Raw genomic sequence first — 17,027 nt, forward strand, 5'->3', positions numbered from 1 at the left:
ACAGTGACCCTGGGCAGCAAGGGCATGACAAACCATTTATCGGCTGCACCAAGGTTTAACTCAGCCCTATTGTTTGTGGGTGGCCCGAGGTTTAACTCGGCCTCATTGTTTGTGGGTGCCCAGTTCCCACTGTGGGTGCGAGGCTTGTGAGGGTGCTTTCTGGGATGGTGACGCCACAGCAAGGTGACAGGTGAGTGCAGGCAGCTACTGTTCAGTAGCACACTTTGTCCTCATCGTGGTGATTGCTCATCAGTCATAAAAGTCGTGCTGGCTGCAGCGACAGTTGGCCTTGTTAGTCAGCCGTACAAAGGGGTTCGGTGTAAAAACGTTGAGCTTGTGTTAGATGTTTATATAACCACCTCACTGCTGGCTCTTTCTGTGGAGTCTTTGGAACAATAATAATAATAATAATAAATAATTTTTAAAAGTACAACTTTCCCTTTTTTAGAGCATTTCAAGGGAAAACAGCTACGTGCTGCCACCACCCCGTCACCCCCGGCTGAGGGGCTGGGACTGAGGGGCCACGGCCCCGCCCCGTCCCTGTTTGAAAGTAACGAAAAGTTCCCGAACGCTCCGCGGGCCGCGCTCTGGCGCCGCCGATTGGCGGAGCCCTGCGGGGCACGTGATCTCCAGCCAATGGGAGCCCGGGAGCGAGGGGGGGCCGCGCTGAGGAGCGAGTGGCGTCCCCGGGGGAGCTCTGTGAGGCGGCGGTGAGGGGGTTCTGAGGCGGGGCGCTGCCTGCACTCTGCCGCCTCTCACGCCCGGGGCTCCACGGCTGGGTTCGTATCGCTCGGGGTGTTCGGGGGAATGGGGAGCCCTACAACTGCCCTCAGAAATCCCGCAGCCAGGCCGCGGGGGAACGGCCCCCGCCGAGCCCGTGCCTGCGGTGAGCTGGGCTCTGGGGGCCTCTGCCCTCGGTTTGCTGTTGTGCTGCTTCAGCAGAGGGAGGGCGGCGCGCTGTGAGGAGAGCCTTGCCGGGTGTTTTAAGGAGACTTGTTTTTTCGTGCGAGGGGAAAGCTGCTTCTTGGGAGCATCGAGCTTTTTTTATTTGTTCTTGCAGTTGGCAGAAGTGGCAAAGAAGAGCTTTGTCCCTGCCACGGATAACTCAGCATCGCTAATGGTAGTCTTTCACCTTTACCTAGTCTCTTTCCTATCTTCTCTTTTCTATTTTTTGTTCAGGTAGGACGTGCTCAGGCTCCAGCCACAGCTTTAAAGATGGGTCAGTGCTGTTCACCGAGTTAGTGCTCCTTTGTAGCAAACGCATTTGGTATGCAGGGGTTGTTCTGCGTCCTTTATTCTAGGACTAAACCAGTCTCTAAGTTGGGGTCTTTGTGAACTTAATGAACTGGGACTCTGATTCCCAAGCTGAAGTTGCTTCAGTAATGTTACTTGTATGACTTTCCTTTCTTTTTCTTTTTTTCTTTTCCTTTTCCTTGATGAAACTTGCAGTTTTGCTGTCACTTGTATGAAATAATTTCCTGCAACAATTATGCGGAGGTGTTTATCTCCTTGCAGAAGTCCCTTCCCCACCCATGAACGCTTCACTTCCTGCATGCTGTAGAGATTTTGTAATGTCTGTGACCAGCTCTTGTGGTGCTTGTATGCAGGAAGTCTGGCCAGATGTTTTTTCTGGCTTTGTGTGTGAAAACGAGTAAGGGACAGCCAGTGTGTGCATTCTGTAGCCTGTGACTTCCACTCGTTTTTTCCACGTTTGCCTGTGTTTAACAAAATATTGCTAAAATCTCTTTTGCACAGACACGCACCCTTCCCATATTACAGTGAGCCTAAATAATGAAAAGTTCCTAACTGGTTTTATTAATTATTTTCAAGGCATTTTGCATGCTGGCTCGAAGCTGTTAAAAATCAAGTAGAGTAAGTAGTTGTTTGATTTCCCTCCACACACACACACCTTACTCTTTCTACTGTCACTTCAGAAAAATTTGTTTTGGTTTTATGATTAAATTTTTTTTTAATGGTCTTTAACTCTTTGTCTGAAACTTCGACTTTCTAGTTTCAATTTGTATTTTGTATCTTTTATAGGTTTGAAAATCCCTGTGAGGTAAAATACAGTGCAGGTGTACAGGGAGCCTAATATGTCTTCCTTGAATGTTGAAGACAAAAAAACATATGCCTGTGGCATGGGATGGTAGTGAAAGGATCTCTGTTATGTTGGGTTGTCTCTGGAATAAATACAGGTGCCCCAGTCTTCCAGGCATTCACAGTTCAGCAGTCAACTTTAACCACTAAGTACTCTTTAGTGATGGTAACCGTGAAGCAGTGTGTTCTTAATGGCTGACATCCTGAGGGTCCCTAATCCCTTGTCTGTACAGACACAGTTAGCAGCTGTTGTGGGCAGCATCTTTGTTTCTCTGAAAGTTATCAAGGTTCTGTGAACCTTTTATAAAATTTATGACTCAGTGGAAGTCCTTTTGTCTGTGACCCATGCAATCTTAACAAAATGTGAAGTAGCACATTCTTTTAGTTCTTCTAAGGTGCAGTGCAAAAAGATAAGTGAGGGCCAGGTATAAGCATATGCAAGCCTTTCAGGCCAACAGGAGCTGTCTGTTGGTTACAAAGGTTTTGGTCCCAAGGGATTATTTGAGAGCTTTCAGGTACAAATCTTGCAGTTCTTCATCATGTTGGATTTCTTTCTGTTGACAGTCTGAACACAGGTGTGGTATTCATTAGTATGCTTGCACTGGTCAGAAGAAATCGTCTTTGGAGACTTTTGAAGTATGTCTTGATTTGTGTAACAAAGTCAGGCGTATCCTAGGCAGTATTTCTGTTTTTAAAGAAATGCAGAAATTTCCTGTTGTATGAGTGGTGAGAATTAACCACTCAGAAGGATCTCTGGTGTTCTCTTCTAGGTGGTGGTTCAACCACAGTAATGGTTGCTGGTTCTTCTGGGTTTCTTCTTGCACCTGAATTGCTTCTTTGTCTGAGTTTATGTCCTGTCCCTTGTCTGTGAAAAACACAATTTTCTTCTTTGCAAGTGTTCTGCAAGGGTTGGTGAGCGTCTGCAGTGCCTGGAACATAAGACATGCTTATTAACTTCAAAGGCACTTTCAGTTCACTTAAAAATGGAGTAGATGTGTAGTGAACTGTCCTAGGTAAAGAATGTTAATTGTGCTTGGTCGCGCTTTTCTTTTTAAAAGGCAAGGCTGCTATTTAGAAAATCACTCCTTAATCATCCCCACCTCCACGGCATACTTCTAAAAACATCTACAGCACAGATAGCAGCAGCCTTGAGAATTTGTGTTGGAAAGTTTTCTTTCTTAGGAGAGATTTTAGCTTTGTCTAATCAATGTTTTGTGTCAAGAAACTGAGTTGTAAAACTCGAGTTAGTAACTTTCCTGCACCTTCTAACTCCCATTCTAAATAACAATATAAATTCCATGAGTGTGGTGCTGATACTGTGTGTTGAGGTTTTGGGCACAGGCCACTTAGCTGTGACAGCCGCCTGGTTTTTGCTCAATAACCTTCTGAAAATCATCTGAGCTGTGAAAATGACTTGTGCTTTCCAGCACTGCTTGGATTTGTAGGAATTGGATTTTAGATCCCTAGACTTTCAGTATTTGCCACTGTCCTCTATAGTAGAGGTAAGAACTGAAGTTTGGTTGTTAATCCTGGTTAAACCAGGTGGTTTTGCACAGCAGAGTGATGATTTATGATAATAACTTTTTTCAGTTCTGCAGATGTGGAGTGGATGTACATTTTCTTTGGCTATGACATGCCGCTCAGAAGGTCTGCTCCAGCATTTCCCAAGCATCATAAATAAGAGCAGACAACAGGATAGATATCTAAATGATCTCTGAAGTATTTGGCTATTTTCCCCCATTCCCCCTTTATGCTATTAGAATTACCTCAAAAAAGTGTTCTTAATACATGTAGAGCTGAGGCTTGATAGAAGGGCTGTGTTTCCTCAGCCCCAAGAATTTAAGTAGTTTTGACAACGCTGTTGCCATGGGCTGTTTGACTCCACCTTTATTTACTGCCCTTGCTCTATTGAGGGGTTTTATTAACTTGATAATGGCTGTGTGGAATCCTTGCCTCGCCCAGGGCAGCACGTGGCCGGTTATCTGGAGCTTTGGGACTGATGTTTCTCCAGTGTCGACTAACTCCTATAAAGTGATATTTGCTAGCAACCTGCCTATTAGAGTGCATCATGCAGCTCAGAGGGCATTTATTTAATTGTAGCATCTGCTTAAGTCTTCAAGCTGGAGTCACCAACTTAAGGTTCTCAATTTCCATGTGGCTTTTCCATGTGCCATTCCTGTTTGTGACTGTGGCATAGGGACTGCTGGACAGTCTGGATTGACCATGTGCTTTCCCACTAGAGCCTTTGTGGAGCTCTTACTGCTTCTTCCCTGGGATTTTCTGGAGTTCCCTTCTCCAATGGCTCTCTGAGGTATGCAGATACATTGTGACCCTCAGCTGTATCTGGGTTCTGATATTTCAGGTTTAAAATGTGGTAGTTTTGTCTATCTCGATTTAGGGAGAAGTTTTTTTGTATCCAGTGGTTATGTCCATAAAAAGCTTAGGCATTCCTGGAAGCGTTAACACAGGAAACCTCAACCTTGAGTACTTTCTCCGTGTCTCTTTAATTTTGGGGTGTCTGTAGGGCTGTTAACTCCAACTTAATTGCGCTGTCTTTGGAGTTGAAGGTGTCTAAGATGTCTTTCTCCTGTGTTGTGTACTTGCACTTGTACTGTGCACTTGTACTGTGCACAGCTGTAGCTCAAGTTTGAGGTTCTGTTCTATGTAGTCAGAGGGTGGGGGAAGATGCTTGCTGCTGGGATTGTGGCATGCGGCAACCTTGGGAGAACTGGGGAGAAGAACTTCATTATTCAGTAGAGATTTTTCTTTTTTTTTTTTTTTTTTTTTTTTAAATCCAACGGACCACTGTCAAAGCTCATCTTTAGTTGGGTCTTCAGGCATGCGCTGAGTTCCTGTGGGGAGCAGCGTACTGAGTTAGCTCACTGTATTAGCTCTTATGCTTGATCCTTTAATTTTCCAGGGCACAAAATGAAACGGGAGTCTTAACTTTGAGGGCTCACTCACCATGGAAGACTCAGAAGGCCATCACTTCAGCTCAGCAGAAGAGGAAACCAGATACTGGAAAGAGCTGGCTATGAAATACAAGCAGTGGTAAGGCAATGGCTTTGTTCCTCAGAGTTGTTTGATATGATGCAAAAGCGCTGCATGCAAAGATAGAAATAGCCCCACACAGGGAGGTGAACTCAAGGTAGCTCAGTTGTCTCAAGTGGCAGCAGGAGCAAAGCAGTGGCACATGCTTCTGCATGAGCTACACCAGCCCAGAGTCCTTTGTGCTTAGTTGAGCAGTGAATTTGTGCTCCTGTGGGACCACTGCTTGTGTCCCCTGCTCTGGTTTGAACGGGAATGCGTGTGCTGCACGGTTTCTGACTGCAGTCTGTGGGAAGCACAGGTGAATTTAAGTCACTGCAGGACCTTGTTGGGATGATCCAGGCCACTGCAGAAAGATTCTGCTGTTTACCTTTTATATGTGGATCAAAACTAGTTTGGCAGCATGTGGATGGGAGAAGATCCCTGTCTGAGAACGGGCATGCTTTGCTCATTCCTTTAGCTCACTGTGTTGCTGTAAACACAGTAGAGGGTGGAATAATTCAGCCTGTTTGCTGGTATTGGTGGATCCTTTCTTAGACCAGACGTCTAGACCTTTCAGTACTGCTGATTTGGCTTGTTGGAGAATTATTTCAATAGAATTTTATTGAATGTAAGAACAGGCTTTCTTTTCTGTCTTTTATGTTTTCTCCCCTTTTATTGCTGATCAAAAATAGCATTGTTCAATTTCTTATTTGGAAATTGGGACTGAATAATAGATTAAATATGAAGATAGAGTGGACATGGGACATCTTAAAGAGACTACACATGTCCTGTTTACTGCTAGTGTAAAGACAGATAGGATTTTTTTCCTGTTTGTCCATTTACTGGTTTGCTATGGGGTGGCTTTCCAATTTTGGAGAGGCGTGTTTGCAAATGGCTGGGTTTTCCTGTTGAGTGTGTGTTGGAGAGCGACATAGAGCTTTCTGTGTTAGATGGCAGTATCTTTTCATCCTTAAGTGTACAAGAGTTTGTTCTGTTTCATTATGAGTTCTGCTGCTGGAATTGCCTTTTAGTGCTGAGAACACACAGGAGGAGCTGCGTGAATTCCAAGAAGGGAGTCGAGAGTATGAAGCTGAACTGGAGACTCAGCTGCAGCAAACAGAGTCCAGAAACAGAGACCTTCTGTCAGAAAACAATCGCCTGCGAATGGAGCTGGAGTCAGTTAAGGTAAGAGTGGTTGATGTTTCCAGTAGACACACGTCTAAGGCATGAAGGTGAACGAGAAAGGTGTATGCTGATTCCGCTTGCCTTGTGGGCAGAGGTGTTTGGCATTATAAAGTGATTGAATGGCAAATGGCAAAAAATGTCTTGGAAAATGAAGAAACATCAATCTGTTGTCTGCTTTGAGAGTACTGGATACCTCCATGATGTTCCTGAGTCCCTGTTTGCAGGTTGTGGCTATGTTTCAGGGATAGATTTGAGACAGGAGAAGTGTTTACAATGGAGCACAGAGTAATGCTGTGTGCGTTGTGCAAACATGATACTGCAGAAGAATGAAAACACAAACATTCCATCTTTGGTGTTCTGTTACATAAAACTTAGTTATTTTAAAGCCTTTTTATGTAGTTGTGTGTAGTTATTATCCGGTGTTCCAGATAAGCTTGGAAGTAGCAGCTAATAAGTAACGCAGAACTGAGAGGAATGAAAGTTACACTCCTGATTTTTGTTGCTGATTCTTTCTATAATCAGGGGAGGACAGGAACGCAGCTTATCCTCCTTATACTTGGTTAGTCTGGGGGGTGTGTGGGTGAAATAGCTGGCAAGCATTAATTTCCATAATTATAAAACATAAAACTTACTGAGATGGAACCTCCTGGCAGAGAAAGGTAAGAAATATAGAGTTACCTGGAGTAGGAGACTGAAAGGAGGCAGACACATCTCTTCAAAGATGCTGCTAGTCCCCTGTCCTTACTGACAGGTTTAGGAAATACTACTAAACTAAACTTGAAGAAAAATTGTTGTTGAAATTGCTGTGCATTTCTAAAGCTTAATTTTGTTAGCATTTTACTTAAAGATGGTATAGTCACCTAGGAAACATTCCACTCTTTTTAGGTCTAGGTCAATATCTGTGGAAACAAAGACTTATTTAATTATACTTCTCAATTGTATGCAATAATGAGCTAATGGGAGTGAAGATGTTTGTGTAAGTAATTAATCTGGGTGTATAGAGTTTTGTGTCTCAGCTGTTGTGTAAATTACTGTCTTAAGTAAATATTCTTTAGCTCCAGATAAATGTCTTGTCTCCCAGCCTCAACTTAGGGGGGGAAAAAATCACTCTTTTGGGCAGCAGAAATTCCATGCTGTGGTTCATTGCATTTGCTCTTTTACACTGATCTTCGTTGTTTATTAGTACCTTAGCAGTACTAGATGCTGCTTGTAGTATGGAGTTTGGGGAGAAGCCATAGCAGTTCAAAAAAAAAAAGAAAAAGGCAGTGCATTTGACTAAGAAGATCGTGGACTGTTTTCTTTTGCTGCAAGAACTGAGAGAAGGGAACAAAGAACAAGCTGAAGCAGTTGAGAATGAAAATAGCAGAAACTGACATAGAATTTCAAAAGGGGAGAGTATATGTATCTTGGAAAACTAATCTTCATAGTAGATAACTTACTCTGTTAGATAGTAGATAAACATTCTGTTTCAAACAAACCCTTTTAACAATTGGCTATTCATGCAGCCTTGAAGACTGCAGTAACAGCTTGCACTGAAGGAACAGAGGCTCCATTGATGGTCAGATCAGCTGATAGTTTATTACAATTGGCTGGAAACAAAGCCTCAAACCTTGCAATCCTGGTCTTTTATCTGAATCAATTGAAGAGCAAAGCATTAAACTTGGGAAGCTATTGAATAATAGTGTTAACCAAGCCCATCAAGGCTTGCTATCTGCATCCTGCCTAACAGGAGTGAACTTTGTGAGGCCCACACAGCTTGCTGCTTTCAGTTTGACAGTGTAATGAGCATGCTTGCTATCCCCTCAGAAGCCAGAGTTCATGTTACCTAAACATAAATGGAAATAATGCTTTGGAGGACTTGTTTGGAGAGCCTTGAAAAGCTAACTGAAAGTACTCTGCCTCTTAGAGCTTGAAGGCTCTTAAAGTCAGCATGCATGTATGCTTCAGAGATCAAGAATTATGGCAATGTGTCATTACACTGTAATCAAACGGGAATTTATTAATTCAGCATGGGTATCTCTTCCATTCCTCCTTGTTTGTGCATTACATTCGCTAAAACAGCTCTATTTACATTGTCAGCTGTGTTAGGCTACTTGCCATGGTTTTCAAATTCCCTCGTGAATTTGTTTTCAGTGACTTCAAGTGTGTTAAATTTTAGACAGAAGCACTTCAGGAATGCTACTTATACAGTAATCTTGTCGCTTCACAGAAAAAAACTCTGGCATGTCAAAGTGATCTGATAGCAAGGTGGTGGAGTGTGAAGTGTTGTAGTAGATGGTGGCTGTGAAGCTTTTGCTGTCACATGATGTTTACTGCATATGGAGGCGATAGCAGGAGAGAGATGTATGCTGGCAAAGCTGAGCCTTCTTCCCCACTGGTGCCTCTTTTTAAATGTATCCCTTGTGTACCTGCTGTAAAGGACAGAGTTTGTTTTAGGGTCATGTCTGAAGTGTGTTGCATAACTGCACCTGTAATGTTTGTAAACGAGAGCTCTGAATGTGTTGTGGGCTAATAAAACCACAGAGGTGGTGGAGAATCCTGCTGGTTCCATTTATGTTAATACATAAATGTACTAACACTTTTTTCATTGCCATTTAGGGTCATAAGTACTGCTTGACTCTAGCTTAGGCTTAAAAATAAGTGGCTTCTTTCAGCTCCTTTTGCATCTTCCTTTGTGCATTGCTAAAGCTCTTGGGGGCTCAGAAATTGCTGTCTTGTTCAGAGTTGCACACAGATCCACTTGGCTCCAGGATGTCATACATATTCTTCCCATTCTACCAAAGCAGATCGTAGAGGGGGTGGCAGGCTTATAGTCTTTCTGCAGACAATCTCACTCTAGCCAGTGCATTTGCCTGGCAAGCAAGTGCGCTGTCTCTCCGTGGCATTACTGGGTGCTGTTGCTAAAGTAGATGCTGTCTCTTGGGCCTCTGCTTTGTGGTTGTCACCTGCATCTTAAAACAGTGAGGCTAAGACTTGCCTTTCCAGCTGCTGCCTTGTGGTAGGGGAGCTCAGAAGCTCTGTGCTGTTGCCTGTTGAGCCACCCACCTGCATTGGGCAGAACCCAGGAACGCTGGTTTGTCTTGTCTTTGAGCAGGGCACTGTACATGTGAACAAACCAGCTGCTGTTGAAGCCCTTTTTCTTAGAAAAAGGGTAAAAGCTGTCTGTGTGTAGGAGTATGTGTTTCTTTCATCTTTGTGAATGGGGGACAGGTCAGGAGCATGAGTGAGAACTGTCTGGGAGAGCAGGGAACAGCTCTGGGCAGTGGAGCTGCTTGCTCTCCAGCACAGTAACTTGATAAGGAGTTACAGGAAGAGCTCTTGTCTGCTGGCAGCCCAGAAGTATGTAAGCAATTGGCTTTGTTGGCATTTTACTGTATGTAAGCTGATGTTTCTCAGAAAATTTCACAGGATTTACGTCTGTCTTTAAAGGCTTTAAGACAATGCCAAGTCTCTGATACACTGTTTAATTTGTCCTTGTATAGGAAAAGATTGAAATACAGCATTCAGAAGGGTACAGGCAAATCTCTGCACTGGAAGATGACCTGGCACAAACAAAAGCTATTAAAGATCAACTTCAGAAGTACATTCGAGAACTTGAGCAAGCGAATGACGACTTGGAAAGAGCAAAAAGGTGAGCAGTCTTCTGTGTTTTCTTCTTCTACCTCAGTTCTGTCCTGTGATTACGGTGGCCCTGAGTAATTTATGTTGTGCTTGTTAGCATTGCCATTCTGAACTAACCATTTGGTGATAGTTGTGATGCAGATGGGAAATAGGATTATTTTTTTGCCTGTCCAATCCCATAGCTATGCTATTTCATATCTTACAAGCTAAAATTAAAACAAACAAAAATAATCCTAATCCAAAAGATTCTCCCTTTCCTTCTGGGAGAGGGAGTTACTATATATGCTTGAAGGGTCTGACGTGTACTCTCTTTCAGAGCAACTATAATGTCTCTGGAAGACTTTGAACAGCGTTTAAACCAGGCTATCGAAAGAAATGCTTTTCTGGAGAGCGAGCTGGATGAGAAAGAAAACCTTCTGGAGTCTGTGCAACGCCTGAAAGATGAAGCTAGAGGTTAGACAGCAGTTCACTTGTACCTCTGCGTTTCTCCCCTCCTGACTTGTACCTGTTCAGTCTCTTCATGTGCCTTAGAGTTTGGCTTCTACATTTGTATCTTCTAAATCTGCAATATGAAGTGATAAAGCTTCAAGACTGTCTACCCCCCTTATTGAACTGTTGATCTTGTTCCTGAGTAGCTTGTAGGAGCACAAGTCTGTTTTAACTTTCTCAACCTTCTCCTAATCTGTAGTGATGGGTCTGTGATGAGGTGTGCTGTTCAACTTCCTGTAACCTGTGAAGGTCAGCTTTTAGTAACCAGTAGTGTCTGTTATTCCCTGGCCCGTGAAAAGTGGAGTTAATGAAACACTAATGGGAGTGGAAAACAGGAGGGCTGTGGCTGGCTTCCAGTTACCTTTGAATAGTCTCAGGAACTAGCTTCTTGGTTTGTCAGCGTGACTGGGTAGGAAGATGAGAGAGACCATGTAGCTGTGGAGCTAGAAAAAACACTTCTAGCTCTGCTCAGATTCTGTGCCCTTGGGTGGTTTCTATAAGCTACAGCCAGGCTGTCAGACAGGAGTGCTCTGTCCCTGGGTTAGATGATGGTGTGGTTTCCACTCTACCTTGGCTCGGGATTCCTTGATGTGGAAACCCAAGTGGGAGGGAAAACAGTGCACTAGGTAGGAATACCTGGATCTCATCCCAGTAGGGAGCTGGGATGTAGCCAGGATATTCCAAGTTGCAGAGCCTCAGTCTTGATGTGCCTTCATGTACTGGTCTGTAATGTTTGGATGCATGTTAATTGCCTGCCTAAGGGAATTTATTTGTGAAATGGTATAGAACTTAAAGCCAAATAGCAACTTGAACTAACACAACAAAAACAAGTCGAACTGTAATGCTAGATAAGCCTTAATGTTCATCCAGAGTTTGAGTATGTGCCTGTAGTAATCATTACAAGGATAAAGGATTTTGTTCCCCTGGTGAAGGTGTGAAGTACAGCTCTCATCTGCTTTTTATCTTGGTGAATACTAATTCCCAAGATTTTGTTTGTGTTGCTTGCATCATAGATCTACGACAAGAGCTTGCAGTGCAGCAGAAACAGGAGAAACCCAAAACACCAATGCGAACTGCACTGGAAACAGAACGAACAGACACTGCAGTTCAAGCATCCTTATCTGTGCCTTCAACTCCCTCGGTGCACCGGGCACCTGGCATCAACATGGCCACCCCTGCGACATTTAGGAGAGGTGCGTGATGGAACCGGTACAGAAATGCCATGTGATACCCTTGTTTTCACTTTAGCTTCTGCCTGCAGCCAGAAGCGAGAAAACAGAATTACAGTTGAGTGTCTCAGTGAAATCCACCTAAATCTAGTTACTGTGATTTCAGCATTCACTGACCCCAGTTCTGGGGGTTTATTTGTATTCAGGGCTAATTTAGGGAAAGGATTCTAAAAACTTCATGATGATCTTTAATGCCACGCTCCTGTTACTTGAACTGGCTTCTCCATGAGCGTAGGTTTCCTTTGGGACGGGTTTTCTTCTTCCTCTGGAACAGTAGGACATTGGAAAGTCATCCTAGATGGCTGTACTAGATGATCATCTCTGCTTTTGTGCCAATAGAATCAGTTACTTATCTTTTGAGTGCTGATTATATTAATATCCTAATCCTCCAACATTAGCTTTCATTCTGCTTGCTTAAAAAGTGATAAATTGATGTCATTGTGTTTGTGTGCGTAAATGCAAGGAGTTGCAGGGTCACGTGCTGGTGTCCTGATATTACAGCTCTGAGTGTTAATCAAGTTTGATTGTAGCTGTTGGTACTCTTAACCTGAAACTGTGTTTTGTGTGAGAGAAATAGCATTTGTGTAAAAGAGGATTCAGAAGTTTTCAGTGAAATGAGATTATGGTTCTCTCTGAGAACGCATCCCCCGGTCCTACAGCAGCAATAAAGATGTAGAACAGGTCTCTAGAAATCTAAGCCATGACGTGTGGAGACTTCAGCTTAGGCCTATGTAACTGGAGCTGTCTCAGGGAGGCAGTGCTTTGTATTTCTAATGCACACAAAGGATCTGGAGCTCAGATATGAAAAGGTAAAAGGAAGATATTGATGTTTCATTTGCTATGTATGACTATGCCAGAACTTTTTTTTTTTTAAATATCAGGTAATGTATTGTCCTTTATCCTGCCCTGCAGGTTTTGAGGACAGTTACAGTGCAACCCCTCTCACACCTGCTGCCAGAATATCTGCACTTAACATCGTGGGAGACTTGCTGCGGAAAGTAGGGGTGAGTGATGAGTTGTTAGCAAATATTCTTGGAAGGACAGAGTTGTTGGAAACTGCAGCCAGCAGCAAGTATCTGCACTGTTCAGAAGAGACTGGAAAGACTATCTCAGCTGTCAGGTTAGCTAAGCAAGGCCTTGAAGTTCAGTCTGGACTCTGTATATTTCTGAGTAACCCCATACAGGGCTCATCTCTGCTTTTCTGAGATCTTGCGCCCATGTGGAGTCCTGACCTTTCTTCCTCTCCAAATTTCTGAAAGAGTATGTGCAGAAAGAACAATCTGACGTGAGTAAATTAAGAGATCATCTACTCGCATGAAGGGCAGAGAAGAAAGCAGGCTGGTGCCTGCTGTCCAGAGGGCTTCTGGTGAAGTCTTCATTAAGGCTCCAGTAGTGTTTTGAGCAGGGCCTAATGCCATGTTGAGTTGTAGTTCAACATGTCAGGTAGTACTGATGCTGGGAAAGTTATCCCATGACTTCATTTGTCTTTTCCCTTGTGCCCTAGTGCTGTGTTGGCACAAGCATTCATATGCCTTTTGATGGGCTGACCTGCAGAAATGATATAGCTGAAAAATAACCCAGCAGGAGTTACTTTATAATCCTTGACCTCCCCTACAAAAAGATTCAGTTTTCCTGGGGTATTTGAGATGACTGGCTTTACCTCCTCAAAAATTCAGAACTCGTGGCTTTGTCTAGTAAAAAAAAAAAAAAAAAAAAAAAATTTAACCCCAGCTCATTTTTAAAGCAAACTTTTAAAAACAAAACCAACACAGTCAATCTTCTGAAAGATATCTGACACATTACCTGTGTTTGCATCAGGCTTTGGAGTCCAAACTTGCCTCTTGCCGAAACTTTGTGTATGACCAGTCTCCAAACAGAACCACAGTGTCCATGTACATGAACAGAGATGTCCTTGAAACGCGCCTGAGTCCTCACCAGCCTCTGTGCGATACAGGGTTAGTGCTGTTCTCCACTGTTGTGTCATAGTGAGAACTCTGACAGGTACTGTTGTATTTCTTACTGAATCTTTGGTTTCGTGGAACCGGTTTTGTTTCCAAAAGGTAGGAAATTTATTTATTTAAGATTGATTTGAATGTTTTGGATCAGTTTAAAATTTGTAATCAACAGCTGTGAAAATCTGAAAACTGTGATCAAGTTTTGAAAAACAAATTCCAAGCAAATGTAATACACCTATTATAAATCCAGTTTTAAGTGTGAGGAAAGTACAACAGAGGGAGCTCCTGCTTATTGTCTCAGTTTTGTTTATGTTTCATGTTCTTGTGTGGTGATTCCTCAGGAATGTTGTGGCATGTGGGGACTTCCCTTGTCAAAGTTGAGATTCTCATTTATGGAAGAACTGGGGGGTGGGGGGGAAAGCAAATAATGAATCACCTCAATCAGAATGCTTTATGCTTGCTAAAATGTGTTTCCAGGGAGCAGCTGACAAAAGTAGTTATCTGAGGCAACTTGCAAATTTTTCCAGGTGCTTGAACTGGTTGTCTTTTTGTTTTAAATGCATGAAGAAAAATCAGCAAGGACGTAACAAGTTCAGTGCCTGCTTAAGCCCTGCCAGTCTTGTACTGCGTATTCTTTAGATTATCTGTAAACTAAGTGTTTATAATACGGTTCTAGATGCAACTATTCAACTGGACCCTTGCTCTGGGAGTACTGGGTGGTTCTGCTACCCGATGCCCGAAGTTCGCAGGTGAAAGGAATATTCCATATTGTACCTGCTATTGCTAGAGAAACCTCATTAAAGCTCCTACAAGAAAGCCTCAAGGGCCATACATTTGCGTTATTACATACATGCTGACTATACCTCTACTGCTGTAATGCTAGAACTGAAATTCCAGCACCTGTAAAAGATAACTTTTCACTATTCAGAGGGAAATAGAACCCTGTTTTACGGTGGAAATTCAGCCTGGTTAAGTAACGGGCTCACTTAGTGTGCAAAGTGGTTTTTAATCTGCTGGCTTCTCAGGCTGAGTGGTGTACTCCTGTAGCAACCAGTTATTCTGATAAAATCAGTAAAACTGAGCAAGAAATGTACTAACTTGTGTTTTTTATTTGTAGGTTAGTGAAACGTCTGGATTTTGGGACGCGACCTTCAAATATTCCAGGACCAATAAGCCATCCTTCACAAAGTGTTGTCAAGATGCTGCTATGAAAAGGCTGTGTGGTTTTGGAAAAGGGAAAAAAATGTATAAAACTTTAGTTTTAAAGAGATATCAATGAGCAATCAGTTAGCAGCATAAGGGTAGGTGAGGACTGAATAAGAAGCTGCAATTAACAAGGGCCTCTCATGGCCTTACCCATCTGGCTTCTCTGAGTTCGGTGGGCAGTGTGATGAAGCAATGCTGTCTAGCAGCACATGACTTCAAATTGCTTCCTATAGCAGCTGTGGGAATAAAAAACCAAAAACAACTCCTTGAGAATTGTTTCTTTGGCACAGTCAGTCAAAGCTATTGTCCTTTTGCTTCCAACAGGCAGTATTTCCTATGCAGCTCCTCAGGCTTCAGCTTTTGATACTGAATTCTGACTGCGTCAAGTTTTTATCATGGGTGTTGTGTGCTGCAGTCACCTGAGTTAAGGGAGTGGTTTTAGGTAATGAGAGGTGTATTTCTATGGGGAAGCTGCTCAGTTCTTTGTGAGATGTTTGGTCAGAATCATGCTACACGAAACCCTATCTCTAGAATGGTAAGGTTTTATAAGCAGTTCTTTGGCACTAAGAACAGGTGTTGGTTAAAGTTGAGGAATGCCTAATGCTTAGAATACTCAGGAGATCACAGAACTATCTGCAAGGTAGGGACTTTTAGCATATAGATATTGTTTTATCATATGGGGCTCATAAAGCCTAGCTGTTGTAGGAAGCAAGAGACCTGATAAAGTTCCTGGTTCTAACATCTTACTAGCTGGGGTTTACTACTTTGCAAACCTGTCTTTATTAATGTGCCTTGGGTTGTATGAATTTTTTTGTTTTTGATGAGAATATGCCTTCAGCTGTTACTAATTTAGCAATGTTTTTAACTTGAAATGTCCAAGTATGTCAGAATACTGAATTATTCTTGAAATTGGAGTTTTTCCCCTACAGAATAACACTGCATCTTTTTAAAATGCAACGGGTTCATTCACAGTATTAATATACATTCACAGTATTAATATACATTACAAAAGCTTGTACTTGCAAAATAATTATGGCTAAATATTTCTGTATTATTGGAGGGAGCTTACATGACAATGCATAAATTGTGTTTTTTCTTTCAATGATGTGAAAGCAACAACTGATACATCTGTTTCTCTGGATTAGGAAATAACTACAGATCATTCAAATTATTGAAGCCATCTACAAAGTTGGCTTAACTGGGAAGCAGAATAAAGCTTATTTTGAATGTTAGGTATTCGTTTTGATTTTGTCACTGTGAGTTGTCATTGTAGCTCTTGCAGGAATGCTTGCTACCATCTTCTCAGCTTACCAATGGAGCCTGAAGAGACATTGTTTGCTGTATCATATGCAAAGTTTTTTCCTACATTTTTCTTGTTCTCATGGTTTCCTACCCTAAGGAATGTAATTGTTGTCATAGTTAATGATGCCTTTGGGATTTATGCAATGGCTATAGTTGGCATTGCTCTGTAAAAACTTTGAACTCTGGTTTTAATCCATTTTAATGTGATTTTTGTCCTCTCACACAGGAAGTTTACACTTTTCTTACTCATGAAGAGCTGAAGCATGTGGGCTACTCTGTTAGTTTTGCTGTCACATGGACTCTGGATCACTGAACTATGTAGCCTGGAGGGATCACTCAAGACAAGTTGCATTTTCTGTATGATCTTGCCATGCCAGGATTTGCCTGCTTGGTGAGCAGGTTGGCTTGCATTCAAGTTGAAAGTCAGCACTGAAATAAGGTAGAGATAAAGTCAGGGATGTACTAGAGCCATGGATTTGAAGTTAAAGTGACTGCAGGTATTTTAAGATGGTATGTTATACAGATACATATTTTTATGCAACTACAACTAATCAGATCACTGGGGGAGTATGGGAATGCTGTTGACAATTGTCAGAATAATTTAGTGCAGAACAGTCACCTCTGTAATACTGCATCTGCTGGGAGTGAAACTAGTGTGGTATTGGGGATTAACCCTGGCAACCAGGTAAGCACCACATAGTCACATGCTTCTTTCCCCTGCTCTGCGGGGTCGGGGAAAGAACTGGAAAGGTAAAAATGCAAAGAACTCATGGGTTGAAATAAAGATAGTTTAATGGGTAAAGGAAAAGCTGTGTGTGCAAGCAAAGTAAAATAAGAAATTCATTCAGTGTTTCTCCTTGGAAGGCATATGTTCAGCTATTTCTAGGAAAGCAAAGATTCATCATGCTTAACA

At 42.5% G+C, this 17,027-nt stretch overlaps 1 protein-coding gene across 2 annotated transcripts; it reads left to right on the forward strand.

Moving 5' to 3' along the window:
* The first annotated feature begins 619 nt into the window (after positions 1-619).
* On the forward strand, positions 620-16,044 carry NDE1 (nudE neurodevelopment protein 1). Of its 2 annotated transcripts, none has more exons than XM_027469323.3 (9): positions 620-779; positions 5,018-5,148; positions 6,159-6,312; positions 9,795-9,943; positions 10,250-10,386; positions 11,436-11,615; positions 12,564-12,655; positions 13,470-13,606; positions 14,724-16,044. In XM_027469323.3, exons 2-9 carry the CDS (start codon positions 5,063-5,065, stop codon positions 14,815-14,817), a joined length of 1,029 nt encoding a protein of 342 aa, XP_027325124.1. In that variant the 5' UTR covers positions 620-779; positions 5,018-5,062; the 3' UTR covers positions 14,818-16,044. The 2 variants fall into 2 exon arrangements, with proteins under 2 accessions (XP_027325124.1, XP_071879760.1); XM_072023659.1 differs by lacking the exon at positions 620-779 and adding an exon at positions 866-886.
* The last annotated feature ends 983 nt before the right edge of the window (positions 16,045-17,027 follow it).

This window comes from Anas platyrhynchos, chromosome 15 (genome assembly GCF_047663525.1).
Source record: "Anas platyrhynchos isolate ZD024472 breed Pekin duck chromosome 15, IASCAAS_PekinDuck_T2T, whole genome shotgun sequence".
NCBI lineage: Eukaryota > Metazoa > Chordata > Aves > Anseriformes > Anatidae > Anas > Anas platyrhynchos.

Bases quoted from the DNA above. Each gene is read 5' to 3' on its own strand.
- NDE1 (XM_027469323.3), top strand. From the start codon at position 5,063: ATGGAAGACTCAGAAGGCCATCACTTCAGCTCAGCAGAAGAGGAAACC. The intron at 6,313-9,794 runs GTAAGAGTGGTT...GTCCTTGTATAG, and splicing joins TGGAGCTGGAGTCAGTTAAG to GAAAAGATTGAAATACAGCA. The intron at 13,607-14,723 runs GTTAGTGCTGTT...TTTTATTTGTAG, and splicing joins CAGCCTCTGTGCGATACAGG to GTTAGTGAAACGTCTGGATT.